The sequence below is a fragment of the Tinamus guttatus genome, unplaced genomic scaffold, assembly GCF_059628265.1.
Source record: "Tinamus guttatus ecotype Peru unplaced genomic scaffold, ASM5962826v1 Tinamus_guttatus_pri_ptg000194l, whole genome shotgun sequence".
NCBI classification, from domain to species: Eukaryota; Metazoa; Chordata; class Aves; order Tinamiformes; family Tinamidae; genus Tinamus; species Tinamus guttatus.
Window position 1 is genome coordinate 1,529,850 of NW_028288728.1, and position 18,972 is coordinate 1,548,821.

At 40.8% G+C, this 18,972-nt stretch overlaps 1 protein-coding gene across 1 annotated transcript; it reads left to right on the plus strand.

Annotated features, from left to right (window-relative positions):
• The first annotated feature begins 59 nt into the window (after positions 1–59).
• Positions 60–6,813, plus strand: CCNDBP1 (cyclin D1 binding protein 1). Its single transcript, XM_088523605.1, has 11 exons — positions 60–144; positions 212–271; positions 875–954; positions 1,695–1,776; positions 2,198–2,294; positions 3,443–3,516; positions 3,823–3,899; positions 4,323–4,576; positions 4,962–5,022; positions 6,065–6,111; positions 6,506–6,813. The coding sequence occupies exons 1-11, from the start codon at positions 60–62 to the stop codon at positions 6,612–6,614; spliced, it is 1,026 nt and encodes a 341-aa protein (XP_088379731.1). The 3' UTR covers positions 6,615–6,813.
• The last annotated feature ends 12,159 nt before the right edge of the window (positions 6,814–18,972 follow it).

Here is an 18,972-nt window from a genome sequence, read left to right on the forward strand (position 1 = left end):
GCCGCTCTCCGGAAGCGGATGTGACGTCGCGGGGGAGCGGTGTCGGCCGCCGCGCCGCCATGGAGCCGGCGGGAGCGGAGCCGCCGCGGGCGCTGCTGGGGCGGCTGCGGGACGCGCTGCGCGAGGCGCGGGCACGGGTGCGAGGTGAAGGCCGGGGCCGGGGCCGCGTCGCGCCGCCTCTGGCCCCGCTGAGATCTTTCTGCCTTTACAGAGGGCGAACCGGGCGAGGGCCGTGAGCCGTTCGAGCCGCCGCGCTTCTGGGACGCGCTCGGTATGGAGCGGGGGGCGGGCGGCGCAGCGGGGCAGAACCTCCTGCAAAAGCTCGTTACACAGCTTCCGCAGGGGTGGCAGAGGGGGCATGCCGGTGTCATTACACGGCCTGGCTATGGGCGACGTGAGAGGTCACCAGGAAGGTCTGCAACCAGCGTGCCTGTGTTTGACCCCAGTTCCTTGGCAATGTTGCTGACGAAGCAGCGGGCAGTACGGGATAACCGCCATGACCTACGTATTTAAAGGCTTTAGTCTCAGTTAAAACCAGCTGGCAAAGTTCTGGTAAAGGTGTCAGGTGGCCAAGAGACAAGATGTGATTGTGGATTTCAGAATCGGCCAAGTAGAGATGAGTAGACAGTTTACTGCGACACGGCTGCAGTGGGGAGTTTTTTGTTTTTTTTTTCTCTTCTGTAGGTTTTAGCTTATATTCTCTCATATCTAGAAATGAGAGACTGTAATCAGACATAGATCTTAGGGCAAAGCAGCATCAGAGAAGACATTGCTCATCTAGCTGCTCTGTAGTTTGTTTGTTTGTGTGTTTGCTTTTGTTTTATTTTTGCCTTTGAGATCCTGACAAATGTCTTTCCCACTGGATCATTCCTAGGTCAGACATTCAAAGCAACATCACAAGAAGCAACAAAGCTGAGTCTGGCATTCTCAAGACCCCCACTGCCTTCTGCAGAAGTGAGTGAAAACCTCCAGAGAGTGGGGGTTTTACAGTTCATACATTACAGTGTGTGTGCTAAGTTTCAGATATCTCTTGGCTCACTAGACCAAAGCAGAGGATTGGGATTTAAGGCAAGCAGGGGACATTTATGTGTCAGCTGTGTGTTGTAGACTATGTTAATCTAGTTCAGGAATTGCCTAAAGAACTAGTTTCTGGAAGTTGTGTATTAAATAAGGGAGTATATCAAATAAGTATTCTTATGTCCCCTTTAACATTATTTAGCATGTACAGTTGCTTGCTGGTGGAGACAGTATATTGGGTAATGTGGGCCTTGGACCTATCTAAAAATGGAAGTATCTTTACTGTTAAGCACAAGAAGCTTTAACACACTTATGTTTGAAAGAAGAAAAAAAGACCACAAATTCAGAATAATGATCTAAGCTTTCCTCTCTGATGCATAACCACCAGACTAATGGGTATTTTCTGTTACCAAATCATGCAGAAATGCATGATGCATGCAGTGAGTCTGGAACTCCAGAGACTTACCCCATTCTGCACTTGCAACTTTAGAAACACCTGAATGCTGTAACTTACTACTGTGCTGTATTTGTTTCTTGAGCAAGTTGGCCATTGCTATGCTTTCCTCTAATCTTTTTTCAAAGTCATTTGGATTTTTAAGTGGTTGCTTGTGAGGCTTTCTAAATGGAATGCAGCAATGCAACTTTCCTGGTTAATCCTTTTGCCTGTACGTTTTCAGGATTGTCAGAAGCTGAGTGAAGATGTCCAAAATGCTATTTTTGCAGTTGCCACAGTGTACTACTCGCTCCCTAAAGGACAAGGTGAGACACAGCAGGGCAGTGCTATTTTTTCATCAGTGTGTGATGAAGTGCAGTATTCCAGAGCCCAGTAAGGGACCTGATATCTACAGGAAAGCACATTTTCATGAGTAAAGAGCGCCCCTTTGTCAGCTATTCTATAAACTTGCTACATGGTTATGAGTGAACCGCTCTACTGTCTATTTTGGGGGATCTCCTGCTATGAAAAAACGATAGTTTAGGAAGAGATGTTTGAACATTTGTATTTATAAGACATCCAGGTCTCACCCAGAGTTCTTTTGGAACTTGAGAACCAATGTCATTTCCTTCAAAGTCCTGTGACATACCTTGTATCTGCATGAACAGAGCTGCCAGTGCTCATCTTTGATCATTGCTTTCAGCCATTGTTGTCTTTTTTTTTTTTTTTTTTCTCAACCTCAAACAGGTACTACTCTTCGGAAGATGGTACGAGATGCTGTTACCGAGGTAGTGGAAGGAATGATCCAGCTCACAGAAACCATTCTCAATACTCCATTGCAGAGGTAGTGCTTTTCCAGAAAGAAGTGAGAAATCATTGCAAGTACACTTCTTAGGGAAGGGAAGCGGGGAACCAGGAGCTGGCCACTGCAATAAGGCAGGCAAAGGCAGTGCCCTCAGTGGCAAGGGCATAGTTTCACAGTATCTGAGCAAGCAGAGCCGGCCTGGAAAAGGTAGCCACCTTCAGAGTTCAGATCATCAAAAAAGTCCAGATGAACAAGGTACATTTGCGGTCAAGCTGGGAAGCTAATCCAGCAAATTAGGATCAGATCCTGAAGCAGTAACCAGGGTCAGACACAGACTAACGATTTCCCAGTTGGATCAGTGGTGGACTGGGCCCAACATCAGTCCGGGAAGTCAAATCGGTGGGTCAGGGCTGAAATCAAGGGGAATGAGATGGGTCCGCTACAGTATGAGACATAGCCGCTGTACTGCTGTGGTGTAGCACAGATATGACCCAGCCAGAGATATTCAGCTTTAAAGTGCCTTGTAGGGGAAAAAGGGATTGATCTTCACTTCTAACTTTTTTATCAAGAACTCTTATCAGCAAAAGAACTGACCATGGACTTGGCTGCCTAAAATCTTTAACTCTGAGCCACTCTCCGGTTCTAGGAGGGTGGAATCCACTCAAGGCCCTTACAGTAACCCAATGGGATATCTCTTTGTACAGAAAGAATAGATTTTCATGCTGCCTGTGATAAAGAAAGGAGCTGGGAGCAGAATTCCTATAAAGAGGCTGGGATGGTGTTTGCTTTGGTGAGAGTTCTTGCCTTTGGAGTGGATTGTCTTACACATTGATTGCTTGACTTTTGGAAGTTAGTTATTGGAACACTATGTTTCCTAGGAGATATTATGGAACTTCTTTTCACTGATTACAGACCACTGCCCTTAGACAGAAATCATCAGTCTCTGGTACAGTCTACTAATTTGGATAGGTTCTGGAAAATATATAGAGACAGGCACCTTGAGAGGCCTCTCTGGAGGTTCCTGTTCTTTTTCCAAATAGTGCTTAAACTCAGGAGGAGCCTGCACCTGTTGCTTTGCTCAGATGAAAGATGCCAATGACGAGCTGCTTGGTGATCGCAGGAAAGAAAAACAATTTAACAGAGCAATGTTACTGATTCTAACTTTGAGTGGCTCTGGTTTGTTTCAGCTTGTGTCAGGAACAACTTATATCAACTGGTCGTGTGTGGGAGGCGTGTGAGCAAGCATCTAGTATGCCTCGAGGTGAGTACTGTGTGTGCAAAAAAAAAAAAAGAAAGACTAGGATATGTGGTCTTAGAATACTGATAGCCCATATGAGGAATATTGTAGCTACTGCAATAGAGACTCATTCATTTTGCAAAACCCTGCTATACTTTGAAGTGCATAAACTGGGAAGCCAGATCGGGTTCTTTTTGTAGCAACAACACAGCTCTGAGCTCTGCAAAAACATTTGATCCTATAATATCAAGATCCTAATAATGTCAAACCTAGGTGACTGTTGCTGGGAACTAATTCAATGTCAGTTTTTTCTTCCTTTTGTTTTTGCAGATAACCAGGCAGCAGTTGCGTCAGCTCTAGCTGCATATCTTGGTGTGGTCAAGGATGCTCTGGAAGAAATGGAACACGTAAGGAAGGCAGTAAACCTGCACTGATGCAATACAGGGATGGTTTTATAGACAGGCTCTGATTTGAATCAGGTTTGATACGAGCTAGGTTATTGCATTGTCTAGATCTTAATGAATTTTTAAACCCAAGCAAGTCTCATCCTGCTAACATATGTAGGATTGTCTTTGAATGTGGGTGGGTGGTTCTAGGCTCACGTAAGAGAGAGACTGTCTGCCAGATTCTTGCTGCTCACTGTTGGACTGGAGCAGGGGGTGATATTTCTTTAACCAGTCTCATTAGGATTGCCCCAGTTGGGCAACTGAGATGCTAGTGTGAGATTCCTCCATAAACTGTATGATTTTTAGAAAATGTTTTCCCTTTTTTGCTGGATACTCTTGGAAGAGATGTTAGGCCCTAGATTTTCAGTGCATCTGTATTCTCAGGCTCTAGTGGAAGATCAAGACCCCTACAGTGATATCATGGAAGATGACGAGCTAGGCTTTCGAGGCAACAGAGATACCTACTGGTCAGAAGCTGACCGGAAGCTTCTTGGCCCCTGCATGGGATTAATGAAGGCTTCTAAAGCTTGCCTGAAGAAGGTCTTGGGTGTAGTGAAGGCTTATGGAAAAGCTGACTCTTCAGAGCAGATAGCTCAGCTGGATGACCTTGCAGACATTGCCAATGAGATTAGTCCGAGGTAAGTGGGTCTCTCGCCTTGTTGCTTTCTGTTCCAGACCAGTCTCCATGTTTTCTGAGATTCGAGAGGGTGGATCAGGAAAATCTATACAAAATTGAATCTGTGAACTGGCAATGGAAGCTGTTGTGTGTGAAGATGCTAATATGGCATAGGTTGTTGAGACATGAGCAGGTTAGGAAAGGAACATATTCTGCACCTTAAGGTAGGGCTGTGGCTGTGAGTGGGAATAGGGTGAGAGTGGGCAGCAAAGCCTGATGTCTCATTGTCATGCTCTGCAGTTTTGGGCTTTCATTTAGGGTAGGTGTAGGCTTTGACCAAGGACCTCCTATGAGTTGTGCTATCAGGGGCTTTTCTTCAGTGATGACTCTCCTGTCTTCTATTCTAGTGTTGATGAGCTGGCACTGAGCATGTATCCACCTATGAACCAGCTAGCTGTGCGACTCAATGTAAGTATCTGTACCCTGCATGCAAATCTGCTTGGCTGTAGGAAAGAGAGAAAATTGAATTTGCAGGGATTGTATGTCTGGTGGATGTCAGTGACTGTATCAGTAGTCAGCTGTTAGGGATGAGTTCCCTTTGGTTCTTACACATTTAGCTTCTTTTGGGTGGAAATCTGTTTCATTTTACTCCTTCAGGGAAGAGCATGGCCACTTTTGGATTGATTCTTGAGTTATAATACATAGAGATGTCAAGTGACAGTACCTCAGACAGGTGGTGTCTAAAGGCTGTCAGTGTATTCTGTGTCAGGGAGGTTTATACAAATGAAGCGATCTAAATTAGAACTAAAAAATTCTGTAGTTTTCACAGTGAGCATGATTAAGCACTAGAAGAGGATGCTCAGAGAAATACCCGTATCTCCATCTTTGGGGATTTTCAAAACTAGGCAAGGCTCTGAACAACCTGCCTGAACTTTGAGGTGGGCCTTGCTTTCAGTGGGAGGTTGGACTAGGTAACTTCCAGAGTTACCTTCCAACCTAAATTATGTATACACCTTCTCATATCTGAGATTTGTTATTCTGAATCTTATTTCCCATTTCTTGCATTTGGCCAGTGCATTGATCTTTTGGTACAAAATATTAAATGTTGCTTAATATTAAATTACATTTTACAGAGTCACTTCATGTTCTAATTACCAATTTATCACAGGCTTATCTTTTTAAGAAGAAAGCATTATGTGTGTATATATATATAAAGTATATATATTTTATATATATACTTTAAAATATATATGTGTATATATATTTTTATATATTTATACAATCTTGTTGTTGTTCTTTTTGCCTTGTGTTTTTGCTTGCCCTATTCAGCAGTAGGCTGGGAGACACTCCTAGCATGGCAATGTTAGCTTCCTCTTGCATCAGGATCTATGGCAGTTTTATTCATTTTGGGGTATATTGAACGCTCCTACATGCCTCTCTCTTTTCAGATACTGCTGGACCTTTTTTTCTCGTTTATGTTTCACTTTGTTTCCCTTTTGTTTCTTTCTAGGCTGCTAAATTGGCGTCAGTATTAAAGAAAGTCTTGGAGATTACAAAGTGAGTTTGAGTTACTGGTTGTGAGAATGTGATACCTAATACGAAAGCCTCATCTGCCTCTGCGGACGAGAATATTCATACTCAAGGACGACTCATTTCTAAATAGTAAATGCTTATTTTTAGCATGTTTGGAAGCAAAGGGATGGGAATAGGAAAAGGATGGTAGGAATAAAACAGTCCCTGTTGAAGACAAGTGTGTCAGGGTTTGGGATTAGAGACAAGAACATGGCTTCTTCCTTGCTCCAAGCACTCTCTGAGGCACAGCAGTATTTTTCTGCTGTTGGAGTTCAGCATTTCACTACAGCCATGTGGTGTGGGGGCTTCTCTAGTCTACAGGTGCACAGGTATAAGGTACCTAGGGGACTTTTCTAAGGTATTTTCTCTACTTTTGCAGGATAAGCCATGTATGTCCACCATCAGAGGAAGGCTGGGTGCAGTTTCTCACTGGTGCAGTCAATCACAACATGGACAAAATCAAGAACTTCACACAGGGTGAACTTTAGCTCTCCTATGTCAGCTTGTGTTGCTGCCCCTGACTCTGATACATGCTTTACTAGTGAATCTCTCTGGCCGTTCTCTAGCTGTGGGAGAATGATGAGGGAAGTTCTTTTAGGGGAGAACTTTGCTGTCTCTTGGCAGACGTTTCAAAGGGGGAAGTCCCCTTTTGTTCTTGCAAAAGCTGTTAGTTTTGCTTTGACTCCTGGAATGATGCAGTGTTGCATCCTAATGCTGTGAATGTGCCCCATTTGAACACATTACAGTTCCCATGGGGTGCAAAGAGCAATAAAATATTAGATTCGCGTGAGTGATTTTATTTGTTTTCATGTGGCAAGATAAACACAGAAGGAAAGACTCTTGCTTCTTTTGCAAGCTACCAAATGAATCACTAAAATAAATGTAGCAGTGCTCCTACTTTCTTTCAAACCATAGGGAAGAATGAACTATCTCTCTTCTATTCCCCTAGAAAGATGTATAAACTATTATCTATTGTTTTAACAACTTTAAAGGGCCTGTGGGAGTAAGCAGATCTCTAGAAAAATGCAAAATCTGTCATCGTTTTTAAGTTCTAAGCTATTCTTTCTGCAATGAGTAGAAAAATAATTGACTAAGTGGTGGCTTCAGCAAGTACGTATGGTGAGAAATGAAGTGTCTTCTTGAACATTGTGCCCATCTTTTTCACACTAAGGTTCAACTTACAAGACCTGAGAGAAGGCATAGTGGCAGATGGGAGAGAGCTGAGTTTGTACAAAAAATTAAAGTCAGATATGGCTTTAAGCATAGCTTTAATCCACTAACATCTATGCTTGTCTACATTCCAATAAGTTTCATTTATGGAGAGAGCATATCTTAAGCTCACAGCACAGGGTGTGACCACCCTTTTGAAAAGGGATCAGCAGAACCTGTTATGAGTTGGGTGTCAGGCAGCTAAAATGTTGATACTTTTGTAGCTCTTCAAGTTCTGGAGTTGGATGTAGTCCAGATGTGCAGTGAGTCTTCTGGACCCTGCTTGGGTGGGGGTGAATGGGATGTGCAGCTATTTTGTGCTTGTAGGCTGTGCAGAGCCGAACCTGAAAGGCAAGGAGGGGAGATGATACAGGAGGTGTAGCTCTCTGTATTTTTAGTTCTCAGGGCCTTGGTGATGCATTTGCTGGACATTAATGAGATGCCAAAAAAAAAAAAGTTTCCATTTAAGCTACTACATTGAAATTGTGATCTGACAGTAATTTGGGAGGAAGTTATAGCAGGAGGGTTGAACCATGGAGGCACCTAGGGTTACTTTGTCCCTATGTAGTTTCTTGAGAGAAATAACTGTTTTTTTTTCTCATGTGCAGAACAACATGCCCCTTTTGATGATACTTGGCTAAGTCAGGTTTGCCTGGTTCTCCAGCATACTAAGGGAATAGTTTGTTAAAGCCATAGCCAGGGACTGTTCTTACTGCTGGCTGTGGGTAACAGGTGGAAATACATGGCACAGTGTGATTTTTATCTCACTTAACGATATTCAAGTGGCTAGAGAAACAGCAAATAATTTCTAAATTGTATGACTTAGTTCACTGGACTGTATCATATTAATATGCATAATCTGCCTAGTTTTTCATTTTGTGGCACTTTCTTATGTTTTATGTTGGTAGGGGGCTTCCTTCTGCTGCCTAGGACTTAGGAGCTGGAGCTTCCACAAATGTCATACTAGCTTCAATTTTGGTATTAAACGCCTGTTTAAAGTTCTGGTCTCTGCCTTTTCTCTTTTGCAGTGTGACTGAAATCTCCCACCTTGTGTAAATAATGAAGGGAATGTCTATGACTTTTCAGTATAGTGGTTTCTTCCTGCCACCCCATTGCCTGTGCTTTTCTTTTGCTTTTCTCTCTCTCTCTTTTTTTTTTTTTTTTTTTTTTTTTTTTTTTTGTTTAGCAAAGGTCTCAGCCTGGACTACTGGATGCTGAAAGAGGCAAAGTCCAGTTTGCTGTCTTCTGGACTACACTCCTTACCTGTGGTTTTCTAATGCAGCTTCCAACTTCCAAGCTAGAGAGTAACTTAGGAGTCATCAGCATGGACAAACTAGAAGTGGGAGTACTGTATGGAACAGTTCAGCTCAACACACCTCTTCCAAAACTGATATCTTAGTGCTTTGAAAGAAAATGGCATGAGAGACACTCAGCCTAGCAAAATTTCTACTTTCTGAAAGCTGTTTTCTTGCTACTTCAGTAACAGAATGGCAGATTGATCCAACCTCAATAGTGAGAGGGGAACTGCAAATGCTGATCTCTTCCTGGGAAAAGTATATGTAAAAGGAGTTGTCTTCTGTCAGCATAGCAGGCAGCCTAAGCAGATGGCTCTCTCCCACCTCTTTGCTGTACAGTGAGTAAGACATAAAGACATGCATGGTTTCTGCTGGAAAAAAGAGTAGTGAAATGCACAAGTGATAGTAAGTTTAAATGTTTTGGGAAGCCATGCAGGCTGACCAGTCTAATGTGCAGCTTTGTATGAAAAGCTGCAGCCATTTAAAATCTAGGTGTTTCAGGATGGATATGCAAATTCTAAATTTTAAGGTATACAGATTGCGTGTGCCACGGCCTATTTTGCTGTCACCTCCGCCAAGGTGACTTGAATCACCTGCCACCAGTTATCAACCTTTTGTAGACTTAAAGCCAAGTGCATTTTTTTGTTAACCGAGAGAGCTATATATACTTCTCTAGCAATTCATCCAATCCTCACCTGCATTGCTTTTGAGAATAAAAGGAAACCCTTCTCTCCAAAGTTGGATAATAGGCTCACGATTATAATGTACAGTTTGGGTCCCGAGTACCAGGCATACAGCTTTTTCTCTGCCACTGTGGTTAAATACTTTAATGGAAAGTGGAACATCCTATCCTAATTACAGAGAATTATCAGGTTGGAGGTGGATAAAAAGGTTAACTGGCCCTTCAAGGGCAGTAGGAATGGAGCTAAACTCTGTTTTGCTGTTTTTCTCAGCTTTCTTTATCTTTTTATAGGCTTTCTCAAGTGCCTCCTTTCCTGAAAAGAACCCATGACAAAAAAAAAAAAGAACACACATGTTAGTCTTCTTTCCTGTTTACTAATGTAAAGAGGTAAATATAAGGTAGAAGGATGGAGGTGAATTATACTGGCGGTGCTGTAGATAACTGTTTCTAAGAGGTCAGTTAGTTATACCATTGTGTTTCTGATTGGAGAATCTAAGGGATTTTGGCTGACAGGGCATCTGGATTTGCCTAAAAGATTTTAACCTGGAAAGATTTATTGTGTTTTTTGACCATCTGCTAGCATCTATCAGAAAAAAAGGGACAGCTGGAAATTGTACTAACTTAAGCTGCTGTAGTGAGCTTTACTAGAATTCATTGCTGTTATGTTGTCTTGTGAGGGACTACAGCCAAAGAGATGCAGTATCATAGGCTAAGATGAGATGGTAGATTTGGACAGGAGAGCATATCTCAATAGTAGATTCTGAAAGGCGAGTTACTTTTTGAGAGAGGAATTTGGATAATATCTAGGAGCAGAGTACTCATTTTCAGAGAGTTTGAATCTGAAATACTGTACAAGGGTTTTAGGAGATGAATGTGAAGAACTCTTACTCTGCAGGTAGAAATCAGGAAGAAAGGTTTTTCCAAATAGGAAAGTGCTTGGTGAGTAAAAGGTCTTTCCTAGCCTATTAGAGAACTGATTGCTGTAATTAAGGAGCATAAGAAATTGGGGGTATGATCTGTGTTTTCATTCTGCAGGCAGCAAGAGTAAGGTGTTCTTGTATTATTCAGAAAGGAGGAATAATGAGAGGTAGATCTAACTGATGCTCTGATATAGGCTTGCGTTATTGTCCCTTCCTCTTCACTTCCAACTCTGGTGGGGGATGGGCTCAGTCTCTTTCCCACCCTGTACTTTCAGGATACTTGTAGTTGTGTGTGATATTCTCACAGCATTCACTGCCTGTGCTCTTAATGCTGATGTTATTGCCAGTGTACTTCATGCAACTGGCTTGAGAATGTCACCTGCTTTGTGTATCCAGACCTGGCACTTGGCATTTATGGCAGTAAAGAAATACCAGATGACAAAAACCACTTCTGTTTGCCCTTCCTTGATGGCTGGAAAGGGAGCTGGCCCACAGAAGGATGGGCCTAATGAGAAAAAATGATCAGGTTATTCATGCGGCTTATCTACTAGGTCCATGCTCCAAGTGTGGGCCCGTACTGGTGTTGCAGAGTATCTAGTTTAGGAGCACATCAGAGAGCTATGCTGCCATAGAGCCTCAGCTATACAGATAAATCATTAATTGCTTTAAAGTCTATAGGACTAGTTCCTGTGTTTATGTATGGGAAAGTGAAGGATATTGAATTGCTTTATTCCACGCTCCTCTTTCCCAAGCCTATCTTTGATCTATAACAGAATCACAGAATCGCACATTATCTTTGCTCTTCTCCTGACAGGTGGCATCCAGTGTGTGCCACCCACTGAACTTTGGTAGCAAGTCCCTTCGAGCCAGCCAGCATTCGTTCTGGACATGGAAAATTCTGTGAGAGACACCATCAGCAGCTTACATGGGGGATTGAGCACTGAGGTACAGGAAGGTTCTGTCTGAATCACAGTCCATTGATACTCCTTTTGAAGAGCTCAGTGCATGCTGGGGAGGCCGAAGGCCATGTTTTTTGATACAAATGGACTTTCTGCAGCTGGACTGGGCTATTTTTCTTCCTTTACAGATTGTATGAATAGGGAATTCTTGAATTTTTGTTGCTGGGATTTCTCAAGAACAAATCAGATAGTCTGACTCCCAGATGAGTTGCCTCCCACCAATTTCCCTGCAACTGTTTGTCTTTTTGCCTTTTCCGCTTCCTAAACCCAGCCATTGTTTCAGGCTCCTGTTTGGGCCATGCTGTATTTTCTCACCAGACATGGACATTCTTGTCCTGTGTCAGCAGTGTCCCATTCTCATCATAATCCTCATCCACACTCAGACTGCTGTTAGTGTTGTGAGCCAATGTGAAGCCTGTGACCACTGTGGTGGAAATTCCTAGGCATCTCAGAACTGTACAGAGGAACGAGTCATAAATCAGTTGTTCATCCTGCCATACATTTGTTGATAAACATAGAGCTCGTTCTGCTACTAGGCGTATTGGAAATGACACCAGGCCTGCAGTCTGGGCTTTGCAAGAGGCATTGTCTCTTCAAGAAGTTGGTGCGTGTTGACCCTCTTTTAATCCTGAGCTAGCAATGCTGAATGTCGATGATGCCTGTGGAGATTATGGAGGAAACACTGAGATTAATTTTACCTAAGATTAAAAGTTGTATCACTTGGATCCTTGCTAATCTGGGAATTTAGGTGTATGCTAGAAGTTCTGTGGACCAGATGAGACTTTTCTCCACACACATAAAGACTCTGAACCCTCAGTGTGCCACAAACACCCAGCACTGCCCAGCACGAACAGGCTTGCGCTGCGATGTGATCCACTGCCAGAGGATGGGGCTGCTGCCCAGCCGTTTGGAAGGGGACATCCCGTCATAGCATTTCCTTGTCCTGCAGTCCGTGAGGATTCCTCTAAGCTCATTGCAGTTCAGCTGCAGGGAAGTTGCAGTTCAGATTCACCTCCCGATCAAATTGGTAACGGCAAGTAGTGATTGCTGAATTAGAGGCACTATTAAATACTTTGTAAACAGAGAACTATTTATTATCCCTTCATCTCTTTATGAAGGGACAATACGTCCCTTCGAAAGAGGCCCACGGAGCGTCTCTTTACATTTTTTTATTGTCCCTTGTCCCTTTACACCCAAAAAGGATGTAAAAAGGAAATCTCTTGTATGTTAAGACTTTCGAAAGAGTCTTCCTTATGCAGTGCTCCAAGTGCTTTTAGTGCCTTTCTAGCTAGTGACATTTTTCAATTCTACCTTAGATATTTCATCTTTCCCATCTGAGATGTCAGAGAAAGGAATTGGCCATGACAGAGGTCAAAACACTCAACAGGAGGAAGTGCAGAGATTATCTACTTGTGAATTGCCTCTCATCTGGAATGTGGGGTTCTTATGTTTTGGTTTCTTCAATTTTTGTCAGTTCATTATGAGTTCAAAAGCCATTTGGTTCTGATTCAATACATGTTCCGTAAATGCAAGCAGTAACACTATCTGTGCTGTAGTCACTTTGTTTTGCAAATATAACTGCACTATGAAAAAGTTGGTTTTGGACTGATTCAGCTGTTTTGTTGCAGGTCATCAACAATTTACATTTCTTTATACAGGGCTGTCTGAACTTTTATACGTGATTTCCCAAGTGTACATAGAAGTATTTTTGTTCATTATGTTTTGGTGGTAACAAGGTGGCTACCTCCCTGTTACTTGTAGCCTAGCTTCAATGCAATGCTATCTGCTGGGAGTGATATATTCTGTATCAGGAGGTAGGGAGATGAACAGTCCTTCGGATGCAATGACAGGTGGCTTTGCCATATGGATTCTCCAGAGGTTTTGCCCTGAGATCTTCCAGCAAAATTCAGGCCCTTCAGAAAAATAATATGTTTTGTCTGAAATACAAATTCATTAATGTTTTAACTTATTTTGTCCTAAAGACTTGTTTTAAGGGTAGTTCTTTTCATATGTGTTTTGCATAGAGGTGCTTCTGAGTTTCTGACTCCAGAAAAACAAAACACTTCCAGCAGGACCTGCTCACCTTTGCTGGAGCTCCCAGAAGAGCACGTGTCACCACTTACCAAAGTAATTTGGTTGTCCCCTACAAAATCAACTTTTCTAGACAGCCTTTCACATTGACCTCTCCAGTTTATATTGGTACCAGATTTGCTTTCAGGCTTCCTTTTATTCAAGCAGTCTAAGCAAGTAGCCCACCACATGCTCTGAGAGCTCAAGCTCTCCTTTATTTCAATATGTATTCCACTCCATATTATTTCACTCCATTGTACAGTATGGTTGCTGTTTGTCAACATAATTTGCTCATGCATTTAACACAGAAATAATGCTTCTGGTATGTATTGTTGTTTGTAAAACTGTAATTTTAGCCAGACCAGCACTCTTCTTGTGCTAATTTCAACCTCCGAATTCAAAACCAGTATCATTAGCACTAGAATTAGCATGCTTAACATCATGTGCACAAGATCCATGAGACCAGCTGCATAAAATCCCTTCTTCGTTGTAATGATTCAATGATAATTAATGTTCACTTGGCCGCAATTAACCAAGCCACATCTATACTTGTCTCTAAACTTCAGCAAGAGTATAAGCATCTGCAACCTGCCAGACTGGATCAGAACAAAGGTTCATCCAGTCTGTTGTCTTGTCTCCCATTATACACAAAAGATGCCTCAGAAGAATGTGCACAAGGCTGACCTAGCAAATCAAGCATTATCTCAGATGATGTTCAAGACTGAGCATATCATGATATGCAGAATTTAATTTCACTATGAGAGTACTTGTTATTTATAAATGTTCTTTGTAGTAGTCTTCTCCTGTCTGCTTTTCAGTCTAATGTCTCATTAAGCGGGAAACATAGAAACACATGGTGCTGTAATACCAGCTGAGCTGTCTCCTTATGCTGAGATCTCTTTCTCCACTTTATGCTATGAAATTCTGCATGATAAGAATGTAAGAATTGCATTTCCCCTGTACTTTTTAGCAAGTTAAATTTCACTAATTGTATTGTCATCTGTTTTGTCTTGCTGGGCCTGTCTGAAGTTCATCATTTTTTTTTTATCTTTGAGTAATTTAAATAGCATTGTGTCACAAACAAATTTGGTACTCTTTTTGCCCAGATCCGCTAACAAAAGTCTAAAGGTAAAGAAAGGCATAGTATCCTTTGAAGCATTCATCCTGTCCAGATCTTACAGAGTTATCTTGATAGTTTTCTATAACTCCTGTTGTTTTACAGGTCCAAACATATATTTCTAAAATTATGCATTATCCTTAAAAATAGAAGCTTAAATGTTACAGTAACATCATTGATATCTGGGTCTCAGTGAAGTTATCAATAGTATGGATAGCTAAGTTTCCCTTTTTTGCTGTCATCATTTACGGCTCTGGCATGGCACATCCATGAATTAGATGTGAATTTTACTCTTAGATGGAATTTCTTTTCTTTTGAGCAACAACAAATGTTTACACTGCTCTTTTTATTTTGTCTTTTATAGTGAACAGCATCCTCCATGTTCGGTACCCAAGTTTGGTACACTAAATGCTAAATTAATGCAACTTTGGTAATAGCCAAAATATGAAAGTGCTTTCAAAAAACCAACTATGGCTATTTCTGATTTTTCCCTCTTTCTTCTCTTTCTCTTTCTGATTTTTCTCCTTTTTCTCCTTTTTCTTTCTTTTTCAGTGTAGAAGGGTAAGCATTTAATTGACTGCCTGAATGAATCAAGAGAACAGCATGGTGGAGAGAAACATTAACCATCACAGTGACCCTGATGCTAATGTCTTCCAAGACTTTGCAGAATCTCTCTCGAAAGTATGATGATTATTTCAGCTAGCAATTGCTTGATATTTTTGAATGATCGGAATGGAATGAGGGCTGTGTCAGCCTCTTGTGTTCTCAGTTTTAAAGCACATATTTGTGAAGCACATGCTGGTAATTAGCCAGACTTCACCAACTCCTGTTGAATTCTGACTGTGGGCTGTGTGAAGATTGTAGGTTTGCCAAAGGTATTTAAATTCTTCCGTGGGCACTTAAACGTTTTTCTGTACAACATCTACATCATTATGTTAATTGAGCACATGTCTGGCATCTGGCACAGGAAGAATGTGTATTTCTTCTATATGGCAGTGGCCAGGTTGGTGTTCATTTTAATCCTGAGGTTGAGCTAGGTGTGGTTGCTGAGGACTGACACCCTGAAAATCACTAAAGTGCTGCAAAGCACAAGCTACAGGGCTGACCTTTCTTTGAACAGGAGATTTCCCTTAAAAATAGTTAATTCAAATGAGACTCTGTCTAGCTCTTGTGGCAAACAGTGCATCTCAATTCATTTCCTGGGTTGTATCTTGAAAGAAATACCTAGGGAATTTGAATGGTGTGGCTGTACTGTGCATTAAATGTAATGAGATTCTGTGCGTTTTTGCAAGATTGAATGATATTTTGTGAATACAATCACTACCTCAAGGCCTTTTCTGAGGTTTTAGAAGAGCGGGACATCCTCACTTGCTGTTGTTGCAAGACTTAATTAATGGGCACAAAGCTTCATATTCCCCTCCGCTTTGCCTGGAGAAATCTGAATTCCTGTTTGTGTGTTTGCCCTTTGCAGTCTTCATTCCAGTCTCTCTGACGTGACTAATTCTGACAAGCTTCTGAGTTCCTTGTAAGGATATATGTGGGTGGCAAAACATTGTAATTGATGTAATAAAAGTGGAGTTCACATGTTTTGAAGATTTTGCTGCCTTTAAATCAAAGGAATTGAAATCTCGGTTTAATCTGTGTGACAGTCAACCTGACATGTTGTTTCTGGGGGCAGTTGAGACTGCATTATTTTGCAGTTTTAGATATTGCAAAGATGAAAGGGGGCAATTGTCCCTTAGAAACATTTGCTTTGTTATTACCTTGGCTTGTTAAACTCTCCAAGGCATGGATACATTGCTGGGATTTAGATACCAGTGCCATAAAGAATTCCTCACAGGGGAGGATGATGACCTATTTTAAGCAGCTTTGTGCAATGAAGATGTGTGACTGTTAATTGTGAATTTTCATACATCCTTCTGGTCATGTGTCATGTTCTGAGCCTTGTCTTCCGATCTTCTACTTTCTGGAAGTATTACAAAGTATCTGACTTTTAGACGAAAAAAATCTGTCTTATTTTTCTGTCTGCTTGGTGATGTATGTTCATGCAAGGAAACAGGTAGAACTTTCTTTGGCATGAATTGGGAGGGTGGATACAATGGTTTTGTAAGCTAAAGGTAAAGGGCTACATGGTGTGTTTGACAGCAGGTATGGGTAGGTAAAAGCCTTAAAGGTATTGCCAGTACACTAAAAAATACATTATGTAGGTTGCTTTTTCTGAAGTAGTTTCTTAGGCAAATTTAGCCTATTCTCCACATTTTATCATAAAAATTTTCTCACTTAGAGCCAAGTAAAACACCCAACCCCTCTCCACAGCCCCATATCCCTAAATTTATCAAAGTGCATTATTCCAAAATAATTAGAATTGAGACATTAACTGATTACCTTTGCTTGGTTGTGTTGGTTAGGGCTTCTAATCACTACTCTACTCATTCTACAATAGATTCAGACTAACAGGGGATGAGCCAGAGAGCATTCTAAAATGGGATTCTATACACATTCATTTTCTTTTTGGGAAATTACTCATGTTTAGGCTTAGCAAACCCTTTATAAATGCTCTATGGTAATCTTTGCGGTTCCTTTTGAAGAAGATGCAGTACAAACCACATTTTGGGATTTGAAAAAATAGGTTAGTTCAGTCACCTTTTCCTGCACAAAGTCTTTCAAATTGCCACCTTTGCCTTGTCTGTCATGTGTATTTAAAGTGCAATAAACCTTTGCAGTCATTCAGGTTGGAGTTACATATTAGGCCTGAGCTGTGCTCTAGTTACTATTTTAATTTGAAGTGTTTTAATAATAGAAAATATTTATGTGTTTTCCATCCATAGGGCAATATACGTATGATTTTTGGCTTTGTCTGGAACTTCTTCCAGAACTGTTTTGCAAAACAGAGGACCTAAGTTGTCAGAATGTTGGGAAACTTAATTATTTGTTATATCAGCTCATTAAAACTAGTAAACTGGAGTTCAGACCTTTTGTTACTGCCTCTTAAAAGAGAGTGCTGCATGTATCTATAAAGAGTATATTGTCTTTGAAGAACCCATGAATTAATATTTTTTGCATATGTGATCAATACGGGAAGGAAACTTTAGCAGAGACTTAAGATATGAACAAATCAGTATGTTCTTCCTGGAAGAGAGAAGATTGTATTTGTGGATTAGCAGACCTTCTGAGTACGCTGATTGTTTCATCTTCCATTTTTTCAAAGTATTTTGTGACCCGCATGAGAATTTCCATTTATGAGCCCTGTGGGTTTGTCACATCTGAATACAGTGTTATGCAGCAACAAATTTTGTGCAAACTGCTGTTAAAACATTAACAGATTCAATTTAAAATTTTCATTAAGGTGCAAATATGTATATTTGAATCTATAGTGTCCAGAAGCTTCATAGAGAGTGATTTTAGAGTATGCCATACAAACACAGCCACTGGAACAAGTCTTGGGGATGATGCCATAATATAAGGGCTATAAGGCATCTCTTACATGGTATTTTTCCTCATATCTCTTGTTTCCCAGTGAGCTCAATGCTGCTCTTTATTTTTTTCCCGATACAACTAATTCAGGTAAGTAATAACTGAGGCTATCTGAGGAAATACATTTGTATGATGTGCATACAAGAAAATTGGCATAGCGCTTAACTAGAGAATATCACAGATGGAATGTGTTTAGGTTTCAGTGAAGTTGGCTGTCAGGTTCATTCTTTCATTTTTGGAGAAATTTCATTCCTTTACTTACTTCATCCAGAAGGAGACTGGGCATTTTGAGACAAATATGTATATGTGAGGGCCTATTTGACTTAAGTGTTGTGTGAGTGAAGATATCGCACTGTCCAGATTACATAGCACCTATTATGTGTTTGGTGGCATTCTGCCTTCACTGCAGTTTTTGGGAATGGCTATGTCCAACCTAGTCTTATTCAGATGTGCCAGTCCCTTTGCCAGGGATGTATTTCACACTGTTATTCCAGTCACTTATTTGCGGAATATTTAATTTCTAGCTTAACGCATAAATGAGTCATAGTTCTGAGTAGGGAACTGATAACTTGATTCTAAAATTAATTTTGCCATTTCAGCTAGTTTCTAAAAGGAAAAACAATGATGTGACAGTAATAGAATGGCACTTCTCATGATTGGAAAAAATGAGATATTCAATAAACAATATTATTTAATTCACAGTTCCCCTGCCCAGATACATGATTTAGTCATATGTTAAACTAGAAATAATTAATGAATGTAATTCAATTATGCTTAATGAAGCTTATGAAACCAGTCATTTTAAATGATGTCCCTTGAAAATGTAGTTGCTATCATTTTTGAAGGCTTGTAATGCTGAAAACCCTCACACTTGACTCTGTCCTTCAAGTTCAGTTATGATTTCCATTAGTATTTCCATTCCTGAAGATCCATAAAACAGGTTAGGAAATGAAAAATATATAATATTTACAATATAGCATATAATAGCTTTTTATTGATTTAATGGTGCACTTTTGATTACATCACTGGATAATCTGCACTTCTGTGTTCCTGCTCATAACATTTGAACACCTGAACATCATATAAACCAAGACATAACTGAACTTATGCACAGGTTTTA